We start from the raw sequence: 20,738 nt of genomic DNA on the forward strand, positions 1-20,738 counted from the left end.
CCCTCCACCGGCAATCTACTGGTGGGTCGCAGCACGCAGCTCTCTGCTTCTACTTGCGGGCTCGGCGGGGCTCAGAAATACTGCATCCTCAGCTACCTTAAGGTGGGTTGATTCTTTACTTGTTGGGACATGATTTAGTCAATGATGTAGATTTTTCCAAGTACATCTAGGGCCGTCGAGACAACAGTAAAAAGGAGACAGCACGCTTTCCCAATCATCAGAGACACAAGTGATTCAATTCAACATCCGGGAAACCTTCCCTGATCAGAGAAAAAGGAAAATGGGCTTCATCTATTTCTTGTTACCTTTAGAGTTAGACAGAAAAGCCTTTTTCGATTCAGTCTTTGAAGGGAATACTGTACAATATACTGTTCTGCTTGGCTGCCTTAGTGACTCTCATGGAGTGGACTTAATTGACTAGTTGGGTGAAGATGGAAGATCCCTCAGGGCCGCAAGGCTATTATGCTGAACATGAGTTCTCACTGCCCTGCTTCAGGTGGAGATGGAGCTGGGGCAGACTTGGAATTGTCTACAATTCCATGCTACTTGGAAATTGTCTTGTCTAGAGACTGTCAAATCCCGATGTGAACATATTTTTGTGCCTTTTTTTCTTAAAGACCAGTTTTATGAAAGGACCAGTTGCTTTTTTTTTCTTCCCTGTGCTCTGAAACAAGCATCCAAGGTCATCTGAGTATCATACCTGCTGAAAAGCCCAAGGCAATTACGTCAACCCCTTAACTGAGAGGATGTTCAGGAAGGAAGTTGGATGTAAGCCTAATGTTAGTGGCCCAGGCTTTTCCATGTATTGTTCGTTTAAGGCAACTCCCGGAGGCTCTGGGAAAGGCTTTGTATTCTCATTGGTTTCTAGTAAAAAGAAGATGATTATAAATAAGTGGAGACAATACCTGAATGTTGAGCCCTGGTCTAAGTTTGGGAAGTACTTGTATACGAAAGCAAATCCTCTACATGTGCAAGGAAATGACACTATAGTTTTGCTCAATTTTAGGTCAGGTGGGATGGAAAGCCCTTCAGGTAACTTCCTGAAGTCCAGGTCCTCTGGACAAAGAAGTGGTTCCCAACTTTAATACTAGAAACTTTCCAACACTGGCATCACCCCTCTTGTCCTTCTACTATTGGCATTTGCTTAAGTTGTCATGAACCAATATACTCTGATGATAATTAGAAATCGATTTTCCTATATTGCAAAGTTACACCAAAAATAGAAGTAAATCAAACTGCAGAGCTTCTTTGGTCTAGGTAATCACAGAAATCTTCATCTTCAAACTGGAAAAAAAATCTCAAAATATCTTCTGCTGACAAAGTATTGCAGGTGGGACCACAAGTACTAGTTACGTAAACATTTGCCTGGCATGGAGGATAAGTTTTTTTCATCCATTGTCTAGCAAAGAGCTATCAAGTGAAACATTCTCTTCCGAATCTTCAAGTCAACATTGACTCCGAGTGCTACCCAAGTCGGACCTCCCATATCTAGTTGCCACAACTAAGCATCCTCTGTAGCCATTTCCATCAAAGATTGTGCTTCTAAAATGTTTACAGAAAAAAAAAAAAAAGGCCCACAATCAAAATGGCCCTTGAAGTTAAACATTTTCCACGATAATTTTCATAGTATTACTGGAATGAAGTCTTGACACCTTTTAGTGGAATCACAGGGCTCCTGCTACTCTTTTAGGACAGATCTGGGGCAAACCTCCCTATAGGCAGAACTGATGTTGCTTGTATCGGTCCTTAATTTCCAAAGGGCATTTTGGTTTTCTTCAAGTATAAGGCTTATGGTGGCCCATGATTCTAAAAAGATTTTATAGATCTCTTGAAAGGCTGGTTTACTTTGACAGACTCTAGCTGAAATAGTCATTAAAATCATCATGCATTTGTTCAACAAAAGAGGTGGGCCCGGTCAGATCGTGTAGGCCCTTGTAAGCCATGGTCAAACATAAAATCAAACATTCGCTGAATACCTACCAGCACATTTGCTGTTGTAGGCAATTTCCAATATGGGGGACTGTAAGAAATAGCTCCTGCTTCCTGGAAGCTTTGCAAAAATGCTCCTCCAGAGTCCCGCAAATATTAGCCAGGAACAACTGTGCAGGCCATTGGCAGTCCTTTGGAAATCTTGGGAGATTTCCCCAGGAGTTTTAAGTAAGTATAGCTGCAAGTGGATGCATTAAATTAAGCAAACTCAAAGGCCAATCTTGACTGTTAAAACCTTTGAAAATCCATCCCAAGCAAAACTAGTTCCAATTAACTAAAACCTTCTAGTCTGCAAGACAAGAGGGTGGGTCTCTCTGTTGTGAGTTTAATGAAAATCTTTTATAAAATCCACATGTGTGATGTAAACATTTTGGCCCTGGAAGCTTTTATGCCAAAAATACTGTCTGAGGGGGAAAGGATGATGGTTGCAGATAAACTAATGGCCAATTATTTCATTAATTTCTTACTAATTCTTTTTTTTTATATAGCTATTTGAATTTTATTTTTTTAAATTTATTGTTGGCTGCGTTGGGTCTTCATTGCTGCACATGGGCTTTCTCTAGTTGCGGTGAGCAGGGGCTACTCTTCATTGCGGTGTGTGGGCTTCTCATTGCGGTGGCTTCTCTTGCTGCAGAGCTCAGGCTCTAGGCCTGCGGGCTTCAGTAGTTGTGGCACATGGGCTCAGTAGTTGTGGTTCACGGGCTCTAGAGCACAGGCTCAGTAGTTGTGGGACACAGGCTTAGTTGTTCCACGGCATGTGGGATTTTCCCAGACCAGGGCTCGAACCCATGCATGTCCCCTGCATTGGCAGGCGGTTTCTTAACCATTGTGCCACCAGGGAAGTCCCTAATTATTCTTTTTTTGGCTAAAGAGAGTCATTCCAACTCAATAGTATATCCTAAGTATTTTTCTATAGTTTAAAGTAATCTCCAGTTCCTCTGCCCCTTGTATGAGAAAAATTATTAGTTCTACATAAATTTGCATTTTTGTCCCAACTGTATAAATTTATAAAATTTCTAGGTCACATCTTAATTTTGTTTGTTTTTGTAGTTAAGCACCTATTGATGGAAAAAATCAATGTCTTGTTACTTCCTCTGCTTTCTATTTTTAGCCAGACTGAATGACAAATATAGTAAGTACTGCTTGTTTTTAAATTCATATCAACAATAAGTAATGATGATTCTTTATTTTTAATTTTAACGATGTGTTTTCCAGGGCGAACAAAAATGCTTCATCTGTGACGCCAGATTTCCATATGATCCGCACGCCCAACCCAACAGCCACACCACTGAGAATGTAATCCCAAGTTTTGAACCAGATAGAGAAAAGAAATGGTGGCAATCAGAAAATGGGATGATTAAGTTCCTTTCCAATTTTTTATTTCTTCAAATTTTTAGTAAGGCATCTTGCACTCTATGATTTTGGCACTATCACAACAAGGAGTTATACTGAAATGGAATAGTATCCACTGAGAATGTAAAACCCTGTATAAAAACAAAATTTTCATTTTAAGAAAGATTATTTTCCTCTTGAGAAATCAAAGTATTTTTTAAGCACGTAACTCAGAATGTTTCACTTTTTCCGTGGTGGGAAAGAACATAGCTCTGCATCCTCTTGTTCTTTGTTAAAAAAAAAAAAAAAAAAGGAAGTTATGAGGTGTTGGTAAATTAAGACTTATACAAAACACACTGCTGTAAACAGAAATAATAACGAAGGGGAAGTCTGAAAGTGAATACCATGTGCTTTTTCCTTTTTCAACTCCTGAAGGGAAAAAGAGAAAGGACATTTTATTTCTTACTGTAAGCCAAAGATTTTAATATAAAAATTGAATTGAAAGGAGAGTTGGCTACTCACTGCAGTTCTTTCCTTCCTGGATTGATGCCCTTCCCTGTTCATGAATAATTGTGATACTGAACCTCACACTGGCCCTGACCGTCCTTATTTCCTAGACACCACTGTAAGTTTGGACCTGACTGGGGAATTCTTGTTTCCAACCCCAGCCTTGGGCCTTATGTGTTTAATGCAGCTGGTTGGGCTATATTAAACGATGGGCCCTCTTCAACACTGGTCTGGAACCCTTAACCCAGAAAAGGACTCCATTGCCACATCTCTGTATGTTGCACTTTGGGCTACAGTTCCTCTATTCTGTTCAGACGCCTAAACATATTTCCCTTTGGGGATCCTAGGCCATGAGAGGGGAGTGTGGGAATAATCATAATAGGTAAGATCATTTAGGGCGAGCATCATACGAGGCTGGTTTTCTATGTCACCCATTGGACAGGGACATGATTGGTGTCTATTAAATGCTGGTTCATTTTGGATCCTAATGATTGGTCTGTCATTGGCCTCTCCTTAGTGAATGTTGGTGGTTTTTACCACATTGACGGATGTGGCCATTTTTACTTCACAGCTGCTTTGACCCACATGTCCAGCATTCGTTCCACGTCTCCTTACAGAAGGAATGCCCTTCAGTCAAAGCTGACTACACAGAAGATGGGTTCTCAACCAAGAACTTTAGACAGGGGACAGGAGATGTCCTTTCCAGAAAGAGCTAGGAGCCCTTGACACAGAGCCTGGAGTATGGCTGCTCTCTCGGCAGCAAATCCTTCCCCAAGCCATTCACTCTAGAATGCTAAGCTGCTCCCCAATTCACCCGGTGCAGCCACTGTTCTCTGGAACTAGACTGTCCAATACTGTAGCTCCACACATGGCTCCTGAGCACGCAAAACATGGCAAAACCAAATTGAGATGTACTGTGAGTGTAAAAACACCCCGGATTTCTAAGACTGAGTTTAGAAAAAAATATATGTGTAATAAAGCACTACTAATTTTTCAAATGTTGATTACATATTGAAATGAGAGTATTTTTCATATATTGGATTAAGTATATTATATATATCATATATGACATAAATAATATATATGATAATACAATATATTATATATTATATCATGTATGACATATATGAGTAATATTCAATATATTATATATAATATGTATTATAAATAATTTATAATAAATATAAAGTATTATTTCTTATATTTATTTATTTATATTTATTTATAATAAACATAAATAATTTCTCCTGCTTCTTTTTACTTTAAAATGTGGCTGCTAGAAAATTTTAAATGACACATGGGACTCATATTCCCATTGGACAGTTCCACTCGAGAGTGGCTTCTGTCACGTCTGGATTGGGGTTGGTCCTCTATGTCCATGCTAGAGCTGGATGGCAGCTATCTCAGTGCAAAGTCCTGGCCAGGATGCTTTGGGCTACAATCCCTCTGTTCTCTTCGGACACCTAAATATATCTCCCTTGGGAGATCCTAGACCATGAGAAGGGAGTGTGGGAATTGTCATAATATATAAGCTCATTTAGGGCAAGCATAATATGAGGTTGTCTTTCTATGTCATCCATTGAACAATGACATGATTGGTGGCCACAGAGGAGCCCACGGACCCTCAGTCCCAGGGAAATAATCCAAGCTGGGTTTTCTGCTAAGTGACAATACAACTAGTTCAAATGCTTGTTTGCAGCTGTTGGAAGGAAAGGGTGTCTGGGTGTTTGCCATGCTGTGCCTGCTAGCTTATGTCGAGTCAAGATTTGAGGTCAAGGAAATGAGCCCTCTCTTTCCACCTCTAGGGAATGTCCGGGAACTCCCTTGGCGGTATGTAACGCTGCCACACAGTGGCCGTGTGAATTGCCACCAAAAGGCGGATGTGGGCACAGTCAAGGGAAAACGGGTATTACCCTCACGTGGACCTTCTCCTGGGCATGGGTGGCTTAGGAAACCACTCCAACAGAGTAGGCAAGAGTGTTGATCACCAGCCATGAGATTTCAAAGGGTTTCATTACAAACAAGCCACAATGAGGGGTTAGCGTGATAAACAGGGGTCTCTCAAAATCACTGATTTTCTTCTTTCTGGATTTTCCTTTAGGTCTTGGTCATGTCAGCATCAGACTGGATCTAGAGCCATTATTTCAGTTCAGTCACCTTATTCTGACCTTTAAGGTACATATGTGTAGGCTTGCTGTTCCCTTATCTATTTACCAAATGCTTGGCATACCTACAATTTTGCTTCCTTGCTTCCCTGCAGAGAACAAAAAGCTGTTTAAATCCAACTGAAGCTTTGTCATCTGGGTTTTTGTTCTTGAATGAAAAACAAAAAAAACCCCACTGCTCATTAATAACTTATATAGATTAACCAAAAAAATAAAAATAAAATAAAATCTTGGAAGATACAGCAAAATGGAAACCTCCAAGCCCTGGGTTGATAGAGATTACAAGAACTAGAAAGATAATTTTCGGCATAAGAGGGCAGGAACTGGAAATTATTTAGGGAAAAATTGTCATCAAAAGAGGAAGAAAATTTAAAGGCTCTTTACTGAGATTAGTTAGATGCCACAGAAAATCCTGTACTATTGTCATTCTTTAATCGTTCATCAAAATTCTAATTTTGATGTCAAGCCTGGAGCTAGGTTTTGGTAATAAAAAAGGAATATAAAATTAAATGTTTTAAAAATTTAAAAAAAAACCCAGTCTTTGCCTCCAAAGAGCTCACAGTCTAGTCATGGATACAAATATATATATAATATGTATATTATATATATATTATATATATATTACATATATATATACATACACACATACATATATAAATTTGAAATTATAATGCCAAGTGACAAGTGCAGAAATAGATGTATGATTAGAATGCTGGGGGGTTCATTGACATGGCTAAGATGGCTCTGGGGAATCGGTAAACTTCATGGTAGATTTTGAAGGATGTGTAAGAGTTTGCCAGAGGTAAAGCATTCTAGGCAAAGAAAAACCACATGCAAATTGCTGTAAAATATCTGCTACACTGGCTTTTTAAAAAATGTGTATGCTATCTTTCTTCAACGAATAATTCACAGAACCAGAAGCAATTTAAAAGTGGAATTCGATTCTGGGGCAAAGCATGTGCTCATAAATACTTGCCCGCTTGTTAGAAAGAGATTTCAGTGTTTTCATGGTAGAATAGATTTTTAAAGGTAAAGTTTTAAAAAATGGAATTTGAAAATGGAAACATTCAATCTGGAGTGGGTAATAAAATCAACTTTTGTGAGGTATGACAAGTTTAACTCATTTTTCTCCTAGACTTTTCGGCCTGCCGCAATGTGAGTTGAACGCTCCACAGACTATGGACACACCTGGAGAGTGTTCAGATATTTTGCCAGACTGTGCTACTTCCTTCCCCAACATCACATCTGGCCAGGCCCACGGAGTGGGAGACCTTGTTTGTGACTCCAAATATTCGGATATTGAACCCTCCACTGGTGGTGAGGTAGCATTTCCTTTCTTGGATTTCTTTGCCATAAGTGAAACCTATTTTTGTTAATATGGTTAATTGAGATGAAAACAATTTAGGTAGTGTCTACTGAAATAGAACTTGAGCTGCTGGTTGTTTCAGAATGAAAGTGTCTGGATTGAAATGAGTCCTGAATTCATCTTATATTCAGATAAATTATAAATACCTTATATAAATTATAAATACCATCTTATATTCAGATAAATTATAAATAAGAAATGATCCTGTAGAGGAGTGCCATGCTGAAGGTAAGCAAGGGCTAAAATGCAGCCTGGGCACCAGAGGAAGGAACATCTTTTTCTAACCCTTGTAAAGGAACCACAGAGGCTGGCGGAAGCCCTGGATTAGTTGTCTCAGCTTCGTGCTCTGTAAGTTCCCACCCAGGTGGAATCTGCCAGGAAATTCCTCAGAGCAAAGCTGGTGATGGGCAGAGGGTCAGGGGGTAGGAGTGTACTTGGGAGATATGACCTTATCAGGTAGACTAGAAGGAATGGTGGCAGAAGGCAGGTCCAGAATCCCCCACCAGATCCAAATTGACGATGACTTGCTGAATAGTGACCCTATCACTCCACCCCAACCCAGCAGAGGAGCCCTTCCACCAATGGTATCAACACTTCCGTCTACATGGACCACTTGTGCGTAAAGAGCCAGAATGACTGTTTAACAACCTTCCTTCATTTTCATTCTTGGTATTTTTATTCATATGAGAACCTGTTACCGACCAGGGTTCTTGGCCTTCCCCAATCAATAAAAATTGACTAGAGGCCAGACAAGAAATTCAGGCAAGGCTTTATTGGGACCCCTGCTGCAGCAGCGGGGGGCGAGAACAAACAACAGTTTCCCCTGCTTGCTTGCTCCCTGAAGAGGGGGCAAGCTTGTTTCTTATATGGGGTGAGGGTAGGGGTGTGTCCAGGGGTCGGGCCAGAGGGGTGGCTTGGGTGTTTTGCCCACCCCTTAGGTGGTGTTGCATGCAGGGGGCACACGCAGGACCCTGCTTTTGCTCCCGACACCCTGTTTTTGCTCCAGGCTCTTCAAAAGTGGCAGTTGGGTTTTTTGGTCTCTTTGTATCTTTTGGGTCCAGAATTTGCCCCAACTGTGCATGCATGCAGTTATTTTTTAGTCCCATGCAGTTTCTCTGTATTGTTGCTGGAGGAGAGGTGTGTTCAGGTGCAAGCACTGCAGCAAAGGGTCCCGGATCCCAGCTTGTCTCAAACAAACCCAAATGATAATCTGCATTTTACACCAGGTGGGAAGCAATGGCTCAGCCTTCTTGTAAGGTCAGAATCTCTTCTTTAAGAGTATATTTAACAATTATGTTTTTGGGGTAAAATACTCTAAATTTACCTACATTTGTTTTACAGGTTGTTTTCAAAGTTTTGGATCCCAGCTATGAAATAGAAAACCCGTACAGCCCCTACATCCAGGGTATGAATTGCTTTATATTTTTCACACCAACTCCTTTTCTAAAATTTCACGTTAGGGGAATTCCTTGTCATTGCATGTCTATGGGACATTAAGGGGATGTCAGTCAAGCAGGGTGCATTGAACCCATCCAACCTAAATGCACTTCGATTCGTTAATTTCATTATTTTCCTTTCTCTAGACCTTGTGACATTAACAAACCTGAGGATGAACTTTACCAAACTCCATACCCTCGGGGATACTTTGCTTGGAAGGAGGCAAAATGATTCCCTCGATAAATACTACTATGCTCTGTATGAGATGGTGGCTCGGGGAAGCTGTTTTCGCAATGGCCACGCTAGCTAATGTGGCCCAACACAGAAGGTGCGCGGAGACGTTTTCAGCCCTCCCGGAATGGTGAGTTACAAACCTGAAAGCGTGGTTGGCTCTCCCATCTTCCCTTCACTGTCTTGGTGCTGGATGTAGATCAGACTCTGTATGCGGGGATCAACAATGTTGTTTCATTCAACCTGGCCCGTCAGGCCATCTGGGGGCCTGCGGTTCTCTGGACAGAGGTTCTTGTGGATTCTGCCACACGTGGGCATCATTCAGCTAATGGGCAGAATTTATAATTTATGATTTCAAGATAGTCCGTTTTGCTGTCTTTTGTTTATTGGTTTTTTAGGGAATGGAGATTTGCTAGGGACCACCCATAAGTTCACATGCTTTGTCTCACAAAAATATATTGAAGGTCCATCATGTGAGAGCCTGTGCTCAGTGCCAGGGTGTCTGAGTGACATCTGATGCTCTGAAAATGGTCACCCCAAGTAACACTTACACTACAAATGACTCTATCTTAAGCAGTGCTGATCTCCTCCATTCCTGGGACTAATTGTAAAAGAGTGATTTAGTAGAAGAATGGCATTTTTGTGCAGAGTCCTGGGGATGTGTCTAACAATAGTTTTGAACTATTGGTCATAACAGACAAGGCTGGATGTTGAGGCTATTGCATCTTCCCACCTACACACCTCTGTGTTTCACTGGAAATGGAACTTTTCCCTGGGAACGTGGACATGGAGGGCATTTTGTAAAAAAAACAGGAGAATCACATACCTTTCTCTAGTTTCTTTCTGTTTTCTAATTCCCTCTTTTCCCTGATGCTCCTAAATCACCCCATACACGCACACGCACACGCACGTGCACACACATACTCCCCATCCTGGCCCTCATTTTGCCAAAGGCTGCAGAATGTGTGTTCTGTGTTCCCTGAAATTAGAATTCAGAAATGCAGAAACATTTCTTTTTAGGTGTTCACTAAACATCTTAAATTTTTTTAAATTTAAAAGCTAGTTAAACAAATAATAAAAGATAGTCAAGGCTGGTAGTGTAACTAACAGATGGGAAACTAAGACCCAGAGGGGCCCCGTGGCCTGGTATGTCATTTTCCATTTAAAGAACCCCAGCGTCCTCAAAGCTCTAAGATAAGCCCTGTGTTCACACTGTTTATGTTCCTCACACCTTCAGGTTCATGGTCGGTGCATCTGTCAGCACAATACAGATAGCCCGAACTGTGAGAGGTGCAAGGATTTCTTCCAGGACGTTCCTTGGTGGCTAGCTGTGGGCCCCCTGGACAGCACTTGCCGAGGTGGGTGGACCTCCGCTCTCAGCATAGACCGAGTTTCCTTATATGAGCTCCTTACACGATCTCTGCTTTTCCTTCTTTTGGAGAACATTTAGTTTGTGTCTGTGGGGCTGCAGGCAGCACAGGTGGTGAACCTGTGGCTTCCAGCTCCAAATGTGTGATAGCCTCATGTCTCCCAGTATCTCACACAGAAAAATCACCAGCTTCTCAAACCTTCACACCAAAAATTCACATTAATATGAAGAATGAGACAATATGCATGTTGTGTGGCCCCTTTCCAGAGGGAGGCATAGCCATGAAATGGTAATATCTGTGGGGACGGTGCCACTCCAGGAATGTGGTACAAAGATCCCCACTGTGGGCTTCCCTGGTGGCGCAGTGGTTGAGAATCTGCCTGCCAATGCAGGGGACACGGGTTCGAGCCCTGGTCTGGGAAGATCCCACATGCCACGGAGCAACTGGGCCCGTGAGCCACAATTACTGAACCTGCGCGTCTGGAGCCTGTGCTCCGCAACAAGAGAGGCCGCGATGGTGAGAGGCCTGCGCACCGCGATGAAGAGTGGTCCCCACTTGCCGCAACTAGAGAAAGCCCTCGCACAGAAACGAAGACTCAACACAGTCATAAATAAATAAAATAAAAAGAACGTGAATTTCTAAAAAAAAAAAAAAAGATCCCCACTGTTTTCCTGAATTATCATACACGCAATGAAGGTGACCTTGAACCATATGTCAGCTAAGATGAGAAATGAGGTCCCAAATGGAGTTGGACAGGCTATTGTATTTTTTATAAAATATTGAGGCTAATAAGATAAGAGGGGTTTTTGTCATGTGTTTGCTGCCTCCGAATTTTGATGAACTTCCAAATAAACCTGTTATCCAGTTTCTTTTCCCAAATATGGGGAAAACAGGATTTGAAGGAGAGGTTGTCAGATGAGCTTTTATGGAAAAGCCCCATCCATGAGTGTCACAGTGGATAAGACCCAGCAAAGCGCAGCCAGAGATCATGCCCTTTACAGGGAAAAACCCAACGGGATGAACAGCATAGACATTACCACAAAGACACACAAATCCCTCTAAACAGACTGCCTTTCCTTCCGACGCTCTGGCTGAGCCCCTGATGGGAGGAAAACAGCCTGCAGCCCCCCTTCCAGCAATTCTGCCCTAGAGAAGCAGAGGCTGGCTGGGCCCAGCTCTAGCACCCGATCTGGAGAATCCAGTAGTACCATACTACAGAGTATATGATGTAAAAAAATTCAGATTTACAAAGCCCGAGTCAGTAAAAGTATTCTTTACTGAAGGACAACAAAAATACGGCATGCTAGGGCTTCTAGGTCACCCAAATGATTTATATTTGTTCGCTTGATTAAAAAAAAAAAAACGAAATATTAAACATTTCGGGAACACATTTTAGAGAGTGTATGAGCAGAATCGGAGTACTAGAAAAATCCTTGGAAGCACCTGTTTTAAGCCTTTCTGTATTTGGTGAAAGAAGACGGGGTGGCTGAAGAAAGCGGAGGAGGGGAGAATGGGTGATGGAGCGTGGAGTCTCCATCCTGAGGATGCTCATTCCTGGGACCTTGGCGAATCTCTCATAACTCCGCTCGGTTCTCAGCTTGTCGCTGTAACGGACACTCTGACCGCTGTCACTTCGACAAGACCGTGTACCTGGCGAGCGGGAGCCGCAGGGGGGCGTGTGTGACGGCTGCCTGCACAACACCGAGGGCCAGCACTGCGATCGCTGCAGACCCCTTTTCTACAGCGACCCCCTCAAGGCCATCTCGGATCCTTACGCGTGCATTCGTGAGTCCCCAGCCTCTGACCCATCCTCTCCCCTCATCTGAGCAGACACTGATGAAGCTGGTGTCCCTGGGGCCGCCAGCCCACCCTGGGTTCAGCGGCGTCTCCAACCTGCCCTCTCGGAGGTGGGAACTGCAAAACCGCTTCGGCTCTGAGAGCTTTCCTCTCTCTGAACAAGTTGGGCCAGGTAATCCAGGTCCGTCCTGGTGGTCTTGCGGCCGGGGCTGATACTGATGATTCGGGAAACTGTTCTGAATTCAACCAGGACGGGGCGATGGTTTCAGAAGAGGCCGCATGCACCTGCAGTGTCAGCTCAAGGAAGTAACTAGAGAAAGTGGCTACAGCATTTGGCTGTAGATGATTCAATTTTGCTAAGCTATTACCTCGTTTTGTTTTTCTTTTTTTAACCTTTAAAAATCTTTCCTTTTATCTTTTTTTTTAATATTTTAAATTTATTTATTTATTTATTTAATTTATGGCTGTGTTAGGTCTTCATTTCTGTGCAAGGGCTTTCTCTAGTTGTGGCAAGTGGGGGCCACTCTTCATCGCGGTGCGCGGGCCTCTCATTATCGCGGCCTCTCTTGTTGCGGAGCACAGGCTCCAGACGCGCAGGCTCAGTAATTGTGGCTCACGGGCCCAGCCGCTCCGCGGCATGTGGGATCTTCCCAGACCAGGGCTCGAACCCGTGTCTCCTGCATTGGCAGGCAGATTCTCAACCACTGCGCCACCAGGGAAGCCCCTCCTTTTATCTTTAATCTCAACTTTTTCAATGGGAATATTTCACTCATAGACAAAATAATAGAGAATAATATTATTTATATATGTATATATATGTATGTAAGATAGACTCACCACTAGCTTTGTCAAAATGTAATATCTTACCCTCTCACCTTCAGGCCATTTCTAGAACACTACAGCATTGTGGCTGGGATGTCCTAGCTGCACACCTGTTCCCTTTGTCTACCCTCCTTCCTAGGGATAAACTCTCATATATTTGGCAATCATCATTACCATGCTTGTTTTTACACTTTCACACGTTTTTATCCACAAACAGTACATGTTGACATGTTTTCAAACTTGAGATAAATGATATTATGCTGTATGTACCCTTGAGTATTTCATTCAACATTGTATTTTTTTTTTTTTTTATAAATTTATTTATTTATTTATTTTTTATAATTTATTTATTTATTTATTTATTTTTGGCTGTGTTGGGTCTTCATTTCTGTGCGAGGGCTTTCTCCAGTTGTGGCGAGCGGGGGCCACTCTTCATCGCGGTGCGCGGGCCTCTCACTGTCGCGGCCTCTCCCGTTGCGGAGCACAGGCTCCAGACGCGCAGGCTCAGTAGTTGTGGCTCACGGGCTTAGTTGCTCCGCGGCATGTGGGATCCTCCCAGACCAGGGCTCGAACCCGTGTCCCCTGCATTGGCAGGCAGATTCTCAACCACTGCGCCACCAGGGAAGCCCCCAACATTGTATTTTTGAGATTTGTCCATATCAGGTAGCCTCTAGTTCTCCCATTTTAATTTCTGTATAGAATTCTTCCTTCCTATATATATAACAAAATCTATTTGTCCATTTTTCTTTCTATGCTTCAGTAAACATTCTTGTACATGTGGCCTTGTGCACATGCACAGAGACTGTCCCTAAGAGTCATACCGAGGAGTGGAATGACTGGGCCATAGACTGTGAACTTCTCCAAGTTGATTAGATAATAGTGAATTGTCCCTTAAGTGGGTGTAACAATTAACAGCCACACCAACAGTGTATGAGAGTCCCTGTGACTCTATTTCCTGGCCAACACTGGGTTTTGTCACACTTTAACTCTTGGTAATGTGGGTTTTGTCACACTTAATTTTTTTATAACATCTTTATTGGCGTATGATTGCTTTACAGTGGTGTGTTAGTTTCTGCTTTATAACAAAGTGAATCAGTTATACATATACATATGTTCCCATATCTCTTCCCTCTTGAGTCTCCATCCCTCCCACCCTCCCTATCCCACCCCTCTAGGTGGTCACAAAGCACCGAGCTGATCTCCCTGTGCTATGCGGCTGCTTCCCACTAGCTATCTATATTATGTTCGGTAGGGTATATATGTCCATGCCACTCTCTCACTTTGTCACAGCTTACCCTTCCCCCTCCCCATATCCTCAAGTCCATTCTCTAGTAGGTCTGTGTCTTTATTCCTGTCTTGCCCCTAGGTTCTTCATGACCATTTTTTTTTCTTAGATTCCATATATATGTGTTAGCATACGGTATTTGTTTTTCTCGTTCTGACTTACTTCACTCTGTATGACAGACTCTAGGTCCATCCACCTCATTACAAATAACTCAATTTCGTTTCTTTTTATGGCTGAGTATTATTCCATTGTATATATGTGCCACATCTTCTTTATGCATTCATCTGTCGATGGACACTTAGGTTGCTTCCATGTCCTGGCTATTGTAAATAGAGTTGCAATGAACATTGTGGTACATGACTCTTTTTGAATTATGGTTTTCTCAATGTATATGCCCAGTAGTGGGATTGCTGGGTCATATGGTAGTTCTATTTTTAGTTTTTTAAGGAAACTCCATACTGTTCTCCATAGTGGCTGTATCAATTTACATTCCCACCAACAGAGCAAGAGGGTTCCCTTTTCTCTACACCCTCTCCAGCATTTATTGTTTGTAGATTTTTTGATGATGGCCATTCTGACTGGTGTGAGATGCTATCTCGTTGTAGTTTTGATTTGCATTTCTCTAATGATTAATGATGTTGAGCATTCTTTCATGTGTTTTTTGGCAATCTGTATATCTTCTTTGGAGAAATGTCTATTTAGGTCTTCTGCCCATTTTTGGATTGGGTTGTTTGTTTTTTTGATATTGAGCTGCATGAGCTGCTTGTAAATTTTGGAGATTAATCGTTTGTCAGTTGCTTCATTTGCCAATATTTTCTCCCGTTCTGAGGGTTGTCTTTTTGTCTTGTTTATGGTTTCCTTTGCTGTGCAAAAGCTTTGAAGTTTCATTAGGTCCCATTTGTTTACTTTTGTTTTTATTTCCATTTCTCTAGGAGGTGGGTCAAAAAGGTTCTTGCTGTGATGTATGTCATAGAGTGTTCTGCCTATGTTTTCCTCTAAGAGTTTGATAGTGTCTGGCCTTACATTTAGGTCTTTAATCCATTTTGAGTTTATTTTTATGTATGGTGTTAGTGAGTGTTCTAATTTCATACTTTTACATGTAACTGTCCAGTTTTCCCAGCACCACTTATTGAAGAGACTGTCTTTTCTCCATTGTGTATTCTTGCCTCCTTTATCAAAGATAAAGTAACCATATGTGCATGGGTTTATCTCTGGGCTTTCTATCCTGTTCCATTGATGTGTATTTCTGTTTTTGTGCCAGTACCATACTGTCTTGATTACTGTAGATTTGTAGTATAGTCTGAAGTCAGGGAGCCTGATTCCTCCAGCTCCGTTTTTCTTTCTCAAGATTGCTTTGGCTATTCGGGGTCTTTTGTGTTTCTATACAAATTGTGAAATTTTTTGTTCTAGTTCTGTGAAAAATGCCATTGGTAGTTTGGTAGGGATTGCATTGAATCTGTAGATTGCTTTGGGTAGTAGAGCCATTTTCACAATGTTGATTCTTCCAATCCAAGAACATGGTATATCTCTCCATCTATTTGTATCATCTTTAATTTCTTTCATCAGTGTCTTATAATTTTCTGCATACAGGTCTTTTGTCTCCTTAGGTAGGCTTATTCCTAGATATTTTATTCTTTTTGTTGCAGTGGTAAATGGGAGTGTTTTCTTAATTCCACTTTCAGATTTTTCATCATTAGTGTATAGGAATGCTAGAGATTTCTGTGCATTAATTTTGTATCCTGCTACTTTACCAAATTCATTGATTAGCTCTAGTAGTCTTCTGGTAGCATCTTTAGGATTCTCTATGTATAGTTTCATGTCATCTGCAAACAGTGCCAGCTTTACTTCTTCTTTTCTGATTTGGATTCCTTTTATTTCTTTTTCTTCCCTGATTGCTGCGGCTAAAACTTCCAAAACTATGTTGAATAATAGTGGCAAGAATGGGCAACCTTGTCTTGTTCCTGATCTTAGTGGAAATGGTTTCAGTTTTTCACCATTGAGAATGATGTTGGCTGTGGGTTTGTCATATATGGCCTGTATTATGTTGAGGAAAGTTCTCTCTATGCCTACTTTCTGGAGGGTTTTATCATAAATGGGTGTTGAATTTTGTTGAAAGCTTTCTCTGCATCTATTGAGATGATCATGTGGTTTTTCTCCTTCAGTTTGTTAATATGGTGTATCACATTGATTGATTTGTGTATATTGAAGAATCCTTGCATTCCTGGGATAAACCCCACTTGATCATGGTGTATGATCCTTTTAATGTGCTGTTGGATTCTGTTTGCTAGTGTTTTGTTGAGGATTTTTGCATCTATGTTCATCAGTGATACTGGCCTGTAGTTTTCTTTCTTTGTGACATCTTTGTCTGGTTTTGGTATCAGGGTGACGGTGGCCTCATAGAATGAGTTTGGGAGTGTTCCTGCCTCTGCTATATTTTGGAAGAGTTTGAGAAGGATAGGTGTTAGCTCTTCTCTAAATGTTTGATAGAATTCGCCTATGAAGCCATCTGGTCCTGGGCTTTTGTTTGTTAGAAGATTTTTAATCACAGTTTCAATTTCAGTGCTTGTGATTGGTCTGTTCATATTTTCTATTTCTTCCTGGTTCAGTCTCGGAAGATTGTGCATTTCTAAGAATCTGTCCATTTCTTCCAGGTTTTCCATTTTATTGGCATAGAGATGCTTGTAGTAATCTCTCATGATCCTTTGTATTTCTGCAGTGTCAGTTGTTACTTCTCCTTTTTCATTTCTAATTCTATTGATTTGAGTCTTCTCCCTTTTTTTCTTGATGAGTCTGGCTGATGGTTTATCAATGTTGTTTATCTTCACAAAGAACCAGCTGTTAATTTTATTGATCTGTGCTATTGTTTACTTCATTTCTTTTTCATTTATTTCTGGTCTGATCTTTATGATTTCTTTCCTTCTGCTAACTTTTGGGTTTTTTTGTTCTTTCTCTGATTGCTTTAGGTGTAAGTTAGGTTGTTTATTTGAGATGTTTCTTGTTTCTTAAGGTAGGATTGTACTGGTATAAACTTCCATCTTAGAACTGCTTTTGCTGCATCCCATAGGTTTTGGGTTGTCGTGTTTTCATTGTCATTTGTTTCTAGGTATTTTTTGATTTCCTCTTTGATTTCTTCAGTGATCTCTTGGTTATTAAGTAGTGTATTGTGTAGCCTCCATGTGTTTGTATTTTTTACAGATTTTTTCCTGTAATTGATATCTAGTCTCATAGTGTTGTGGTCGGAAAAGATACTTGATACGATTTCAGTTTTCTTTAATTTACCAAGACTTGATTTGTGACCCAAGATATGATCTATCCTGGAGAATGTTCCATGAGCACTTGAGAAGAATGTGTATTCTGTTGTTTTTGGATGGAATGTCCTATAAATATCAATTAAGTCCATCTTGTTTAATGTATCATTTAAAGCTTGTTTCCTTATTTATTTTCATTTTGGATGATCTGTCCATTGGTGAAAGTGGGGTGTTAAAGTCCCCTGCTATGATTATGTTACTGTCGATTTCCCCTTTTATGGCTGTTAGCATTTGCCTTATGTATTGAGGTGCTCCTATGTTGGGTGCATAAATATTTACAATTGTTATATCTCCTTCTTGGATCAATCCCTTGATCATTATATAGTGTCCTTCTTTGTCTCTTGTAACAGTCTTTGTTTTAAAGTCTATTTTGTCTGATATGAGAATTGCTACTACAGCTTTCTTTTGATTTCCATTTGTGTGGAATACCTTTTTCCATCCCCTCACTTTCAGTCTGTATGTGTCCCTAGATCTAAGTGGGTCTCTTGTAGACAGCATATATATGGGTCTTGTTTTTGTATCCATTCAGCCAGTCTATATCTTTTGGTTGGAGCATTTAATCCATTTACATTTAAGGTAATTATTGACATGTATGTTCCTATTACCATTTTCTTAAGTGTTTTGGGTTTGTTATTGTAGGTCTTTTCCTTCTTTTGTGTTTCCTGCCTAGAGAAGTTCCTTTAGCATTTGTTGTAAAGCTGGTTTGGTGGTGCTGAATTCGCTTAGCTTTTGCTTGTCTGTAAAGGTTTTCATTTCTCCGTCAAATCTGAATGAGATCCTTGCTGGGTAGAGTAATCTTGGTTGTAGGTTTTTCTCCTTCATCACTTTAAATACGTACTGCCACTCCCTTCTGGCTTGCAGAGTTTCTGCTGAAAGATCAGCTGTTAACCTTATGGGGATTCCCTTGTGTGTTCTTTGTTGTTTTTCCCTTGCTGCTTTTAATATTTTTTCTTTGTATTTAATTTTTGATAGTTTGATTAATATGTGTCTTGGCGTGTTGCCCCTTGGATTTATCCTGTATGGGACTCTCTGCATTTCCTGGACTTGATTGACTGTTTCCTTTCCCATATTAGGGAAGCTTTCAACTATAATCTCTTCAAATATCTTCTCAGTCCCTTTCTTTTTCTCTTCTTCTTCTGGGACCCCTATAATTCGAATGTTGGTGCATTTAATGTTGTCCCAGAGGTCTCTGAGACTGTCCTCAATTCTTTTCATTCTTTTTTCTTTATTCTGCTCTGCAGTAGTTATTTCCACTACTTTATCTTCCAGGTTACTTATCCGTTCTTCTGCCTCAGTTATTCTGCTATTGATCCCTTCTAGAGAATTTTTAATTTCATTTATTGTGTTGTTCATCACTGTTTGTTTGCTCTTTAGTTCTTCTAGGTCCTTGTTAAACGTTTCTTGTATTTTCTCTATTCTATTTCCAGGATTTTGGATCATCTTTACTATCATTATTCTGAATTCTTTTTCAGGTAACTGCCTATTTCCTCTTCATTTGTTAGGTCTGGTGGGTTTTTACCTTGCTCCTTCATCTGCTGCATGTTTCTCTGTCTTCTCATTTTGCTTAACTTACTGTGTTTGGGGTCTCCTTTTTTCAGGCTACAGGTTCGTAGTTCCCATTGTTTTTGGTGTCTGTCCCCAGTGGCTAAGGTTGGTTCAGTGGCTTTTGTAGGCTTCCTGGTGGAAGGAACTAGTGCCTGTGTTCTGGTGGATGAGGCTGGATCTTGTCTTTCTGGTGGGCAGGTCCACGACTGGTGGTGTGTTTTGGGGTGTCTTTGGCCTTATTATGATTTTAGGCAGCCTCTCTGCTAATGGGTGGGGTTGTGTTCCTGTCTTGCTAGTTGTTTGGCATAGGGTGTCCAGCACTGTAGCTTGCTGATCGTTGAGTGGAGCTGGGTCTTGGTGTTGAGATGGAGATATCTGGGAGATTTTTGCCATTTGATATTACGTGGAGCTGGGAGGTCTCTTGTGGACCAGTGTCCTGAACTTGGCTCTCCCGCCTCAGAGGCACAGCCCTGATGCCTGGCTGGAGCACCAAGAGCCTTTCATCCACACGGCTCAGAATAAAAGGGAGAAAACATAGAAAGAAAGAAGGTAAAATAAAATGAAATAAAATAAAGTTATTAAAATAAAAAATAAAACAATTATTAAGAAGAAATTTTTAAAAAGTAAAAACAAAAACAAAAACAAAAAAAATGGACAGACAGAACCCTAGGACAAATGGTAAAAGCAAAGCTATACAGACAAAATCACACACAGAAGCATACACATACACCCTCACAAAAAGAGAAAAAGGGAAAAATATATATATATATCGTTGCTCCCAAAGTCCACCTCCTCAATTTGGGATGATTCGTTGTCTATTCAGGTATTCCACAGATGCAGGTACATCAAGTTGATTGTGGAGATTTAATCCACTGCTTCTGAGGCTGCTGGGAGGGATTTCCCTTTCTCTTCTTTGTTCGCACAGCTCCCGGGGTTCAGCTTTGGATTTGGACCCGCCTCTGCGTGTAAGTGGCCTGAGGGCGTCTATTCTTCGCTCACACAGGACGGGGTTAAAGGAGCAGCTGCTTCGGGGACTCTGGCTCGCTCAGGCTGGAGGGAGGGAGCGGTATGGATGCGGGGCGAGCCTGCGGCATCAGAGGCGTCGTGATGTTGCAGCAGCCTGAGGCGCGCCATGCGTTCTCCCGGGGAAGTTGTCCCTGGATCACGGGAGCCTGGCAGTGGCGGGCTGCACAGGCTCCTGGGAGGGGCGGTGTGGAGAGTGACCTGTGCTCGCACACAGGCTTCTTGGTGGCGGCAGCAGCAGCCTTAGCGTCCCAGGCCCGTCTCTGGGGTCCGCGCTGATCGCCACGGCTCGTGCCCGTTTCTGGAGCTCGTTTAGGCAGCGCTCTGAATCCCCTCTCCTCGCGCACCAGGAAACAAAGAGGCAAGAAAAAGTCTCTTGCCTCTTCGGCAGCTGCAGACTTTTTCCCGGACTCCCTCCCGGCTAGCTGTGGTGCGCTAACCCCTTCAGGCTGTGTTCACGCCGCCAACCCCAGTCCTCTCCCTGGGATCCGACCGACCGAAGCCCGAGCCTCAGCTCCCAGCCCCGCCCGCCCCGGCGGGGGAGCAGACAAGCCTCTCGGG

The 20,738-nt window shown here is 41.7% G+C and overlaps 1 protein-coding gene across 1 annotated transcript in view; it reads left to right on the forward strand.

Moving 5' to 3' along the window:
- LAMB4 (laminin subunit beta 4) overlaps positions 1-20,738 on the forward strand; it is a 109,868-nt gene that overhangs the window by 7,509 nt on the left and 81,621 nt on the right. The window contains 12 exon segments of the mRNA XM_082473916.1: positions 1-102; positions 3,205-3,397; positions 5,864-6,003; positions 7,129-7,149; positions 7,153-7,205; positions 7,207-7,315; positions 8,701-8,764; positions 8,943-9,103; positions 9,107-9,157; positions 10,265-10,385; positions 11,995-12,060; positions 12,063-12,182. Of these exon segments, the coding sequence (XP_082330042.1) occupies positions 1-102; positions 3,205-3,397; positions 5,864-6,003; positions 7,129-7,149; positions 7,153-7,205; positions 7,207-7,315; positions 8,701-8,764; positions 8,943-9,103; positions 9,107-9,157; positions 10,265-10,385; positions 11,995-12,060; positions 12,063-12,182 (1,201 nt within the window).

This window comes from Balaenoptera physalus (genome assembly GCF_965194825.1).
Source record: "Balaenoptera physalus genome assembly, chromosome: 8".
Classification (NCBI taxonomy): domain Eukaryota; kingdom Metazoa; phylum Chordata; class Mammalia; order Artiodactyla; family Balaenopteridae; genus Balaenoptera; species Balaenoptera physalus.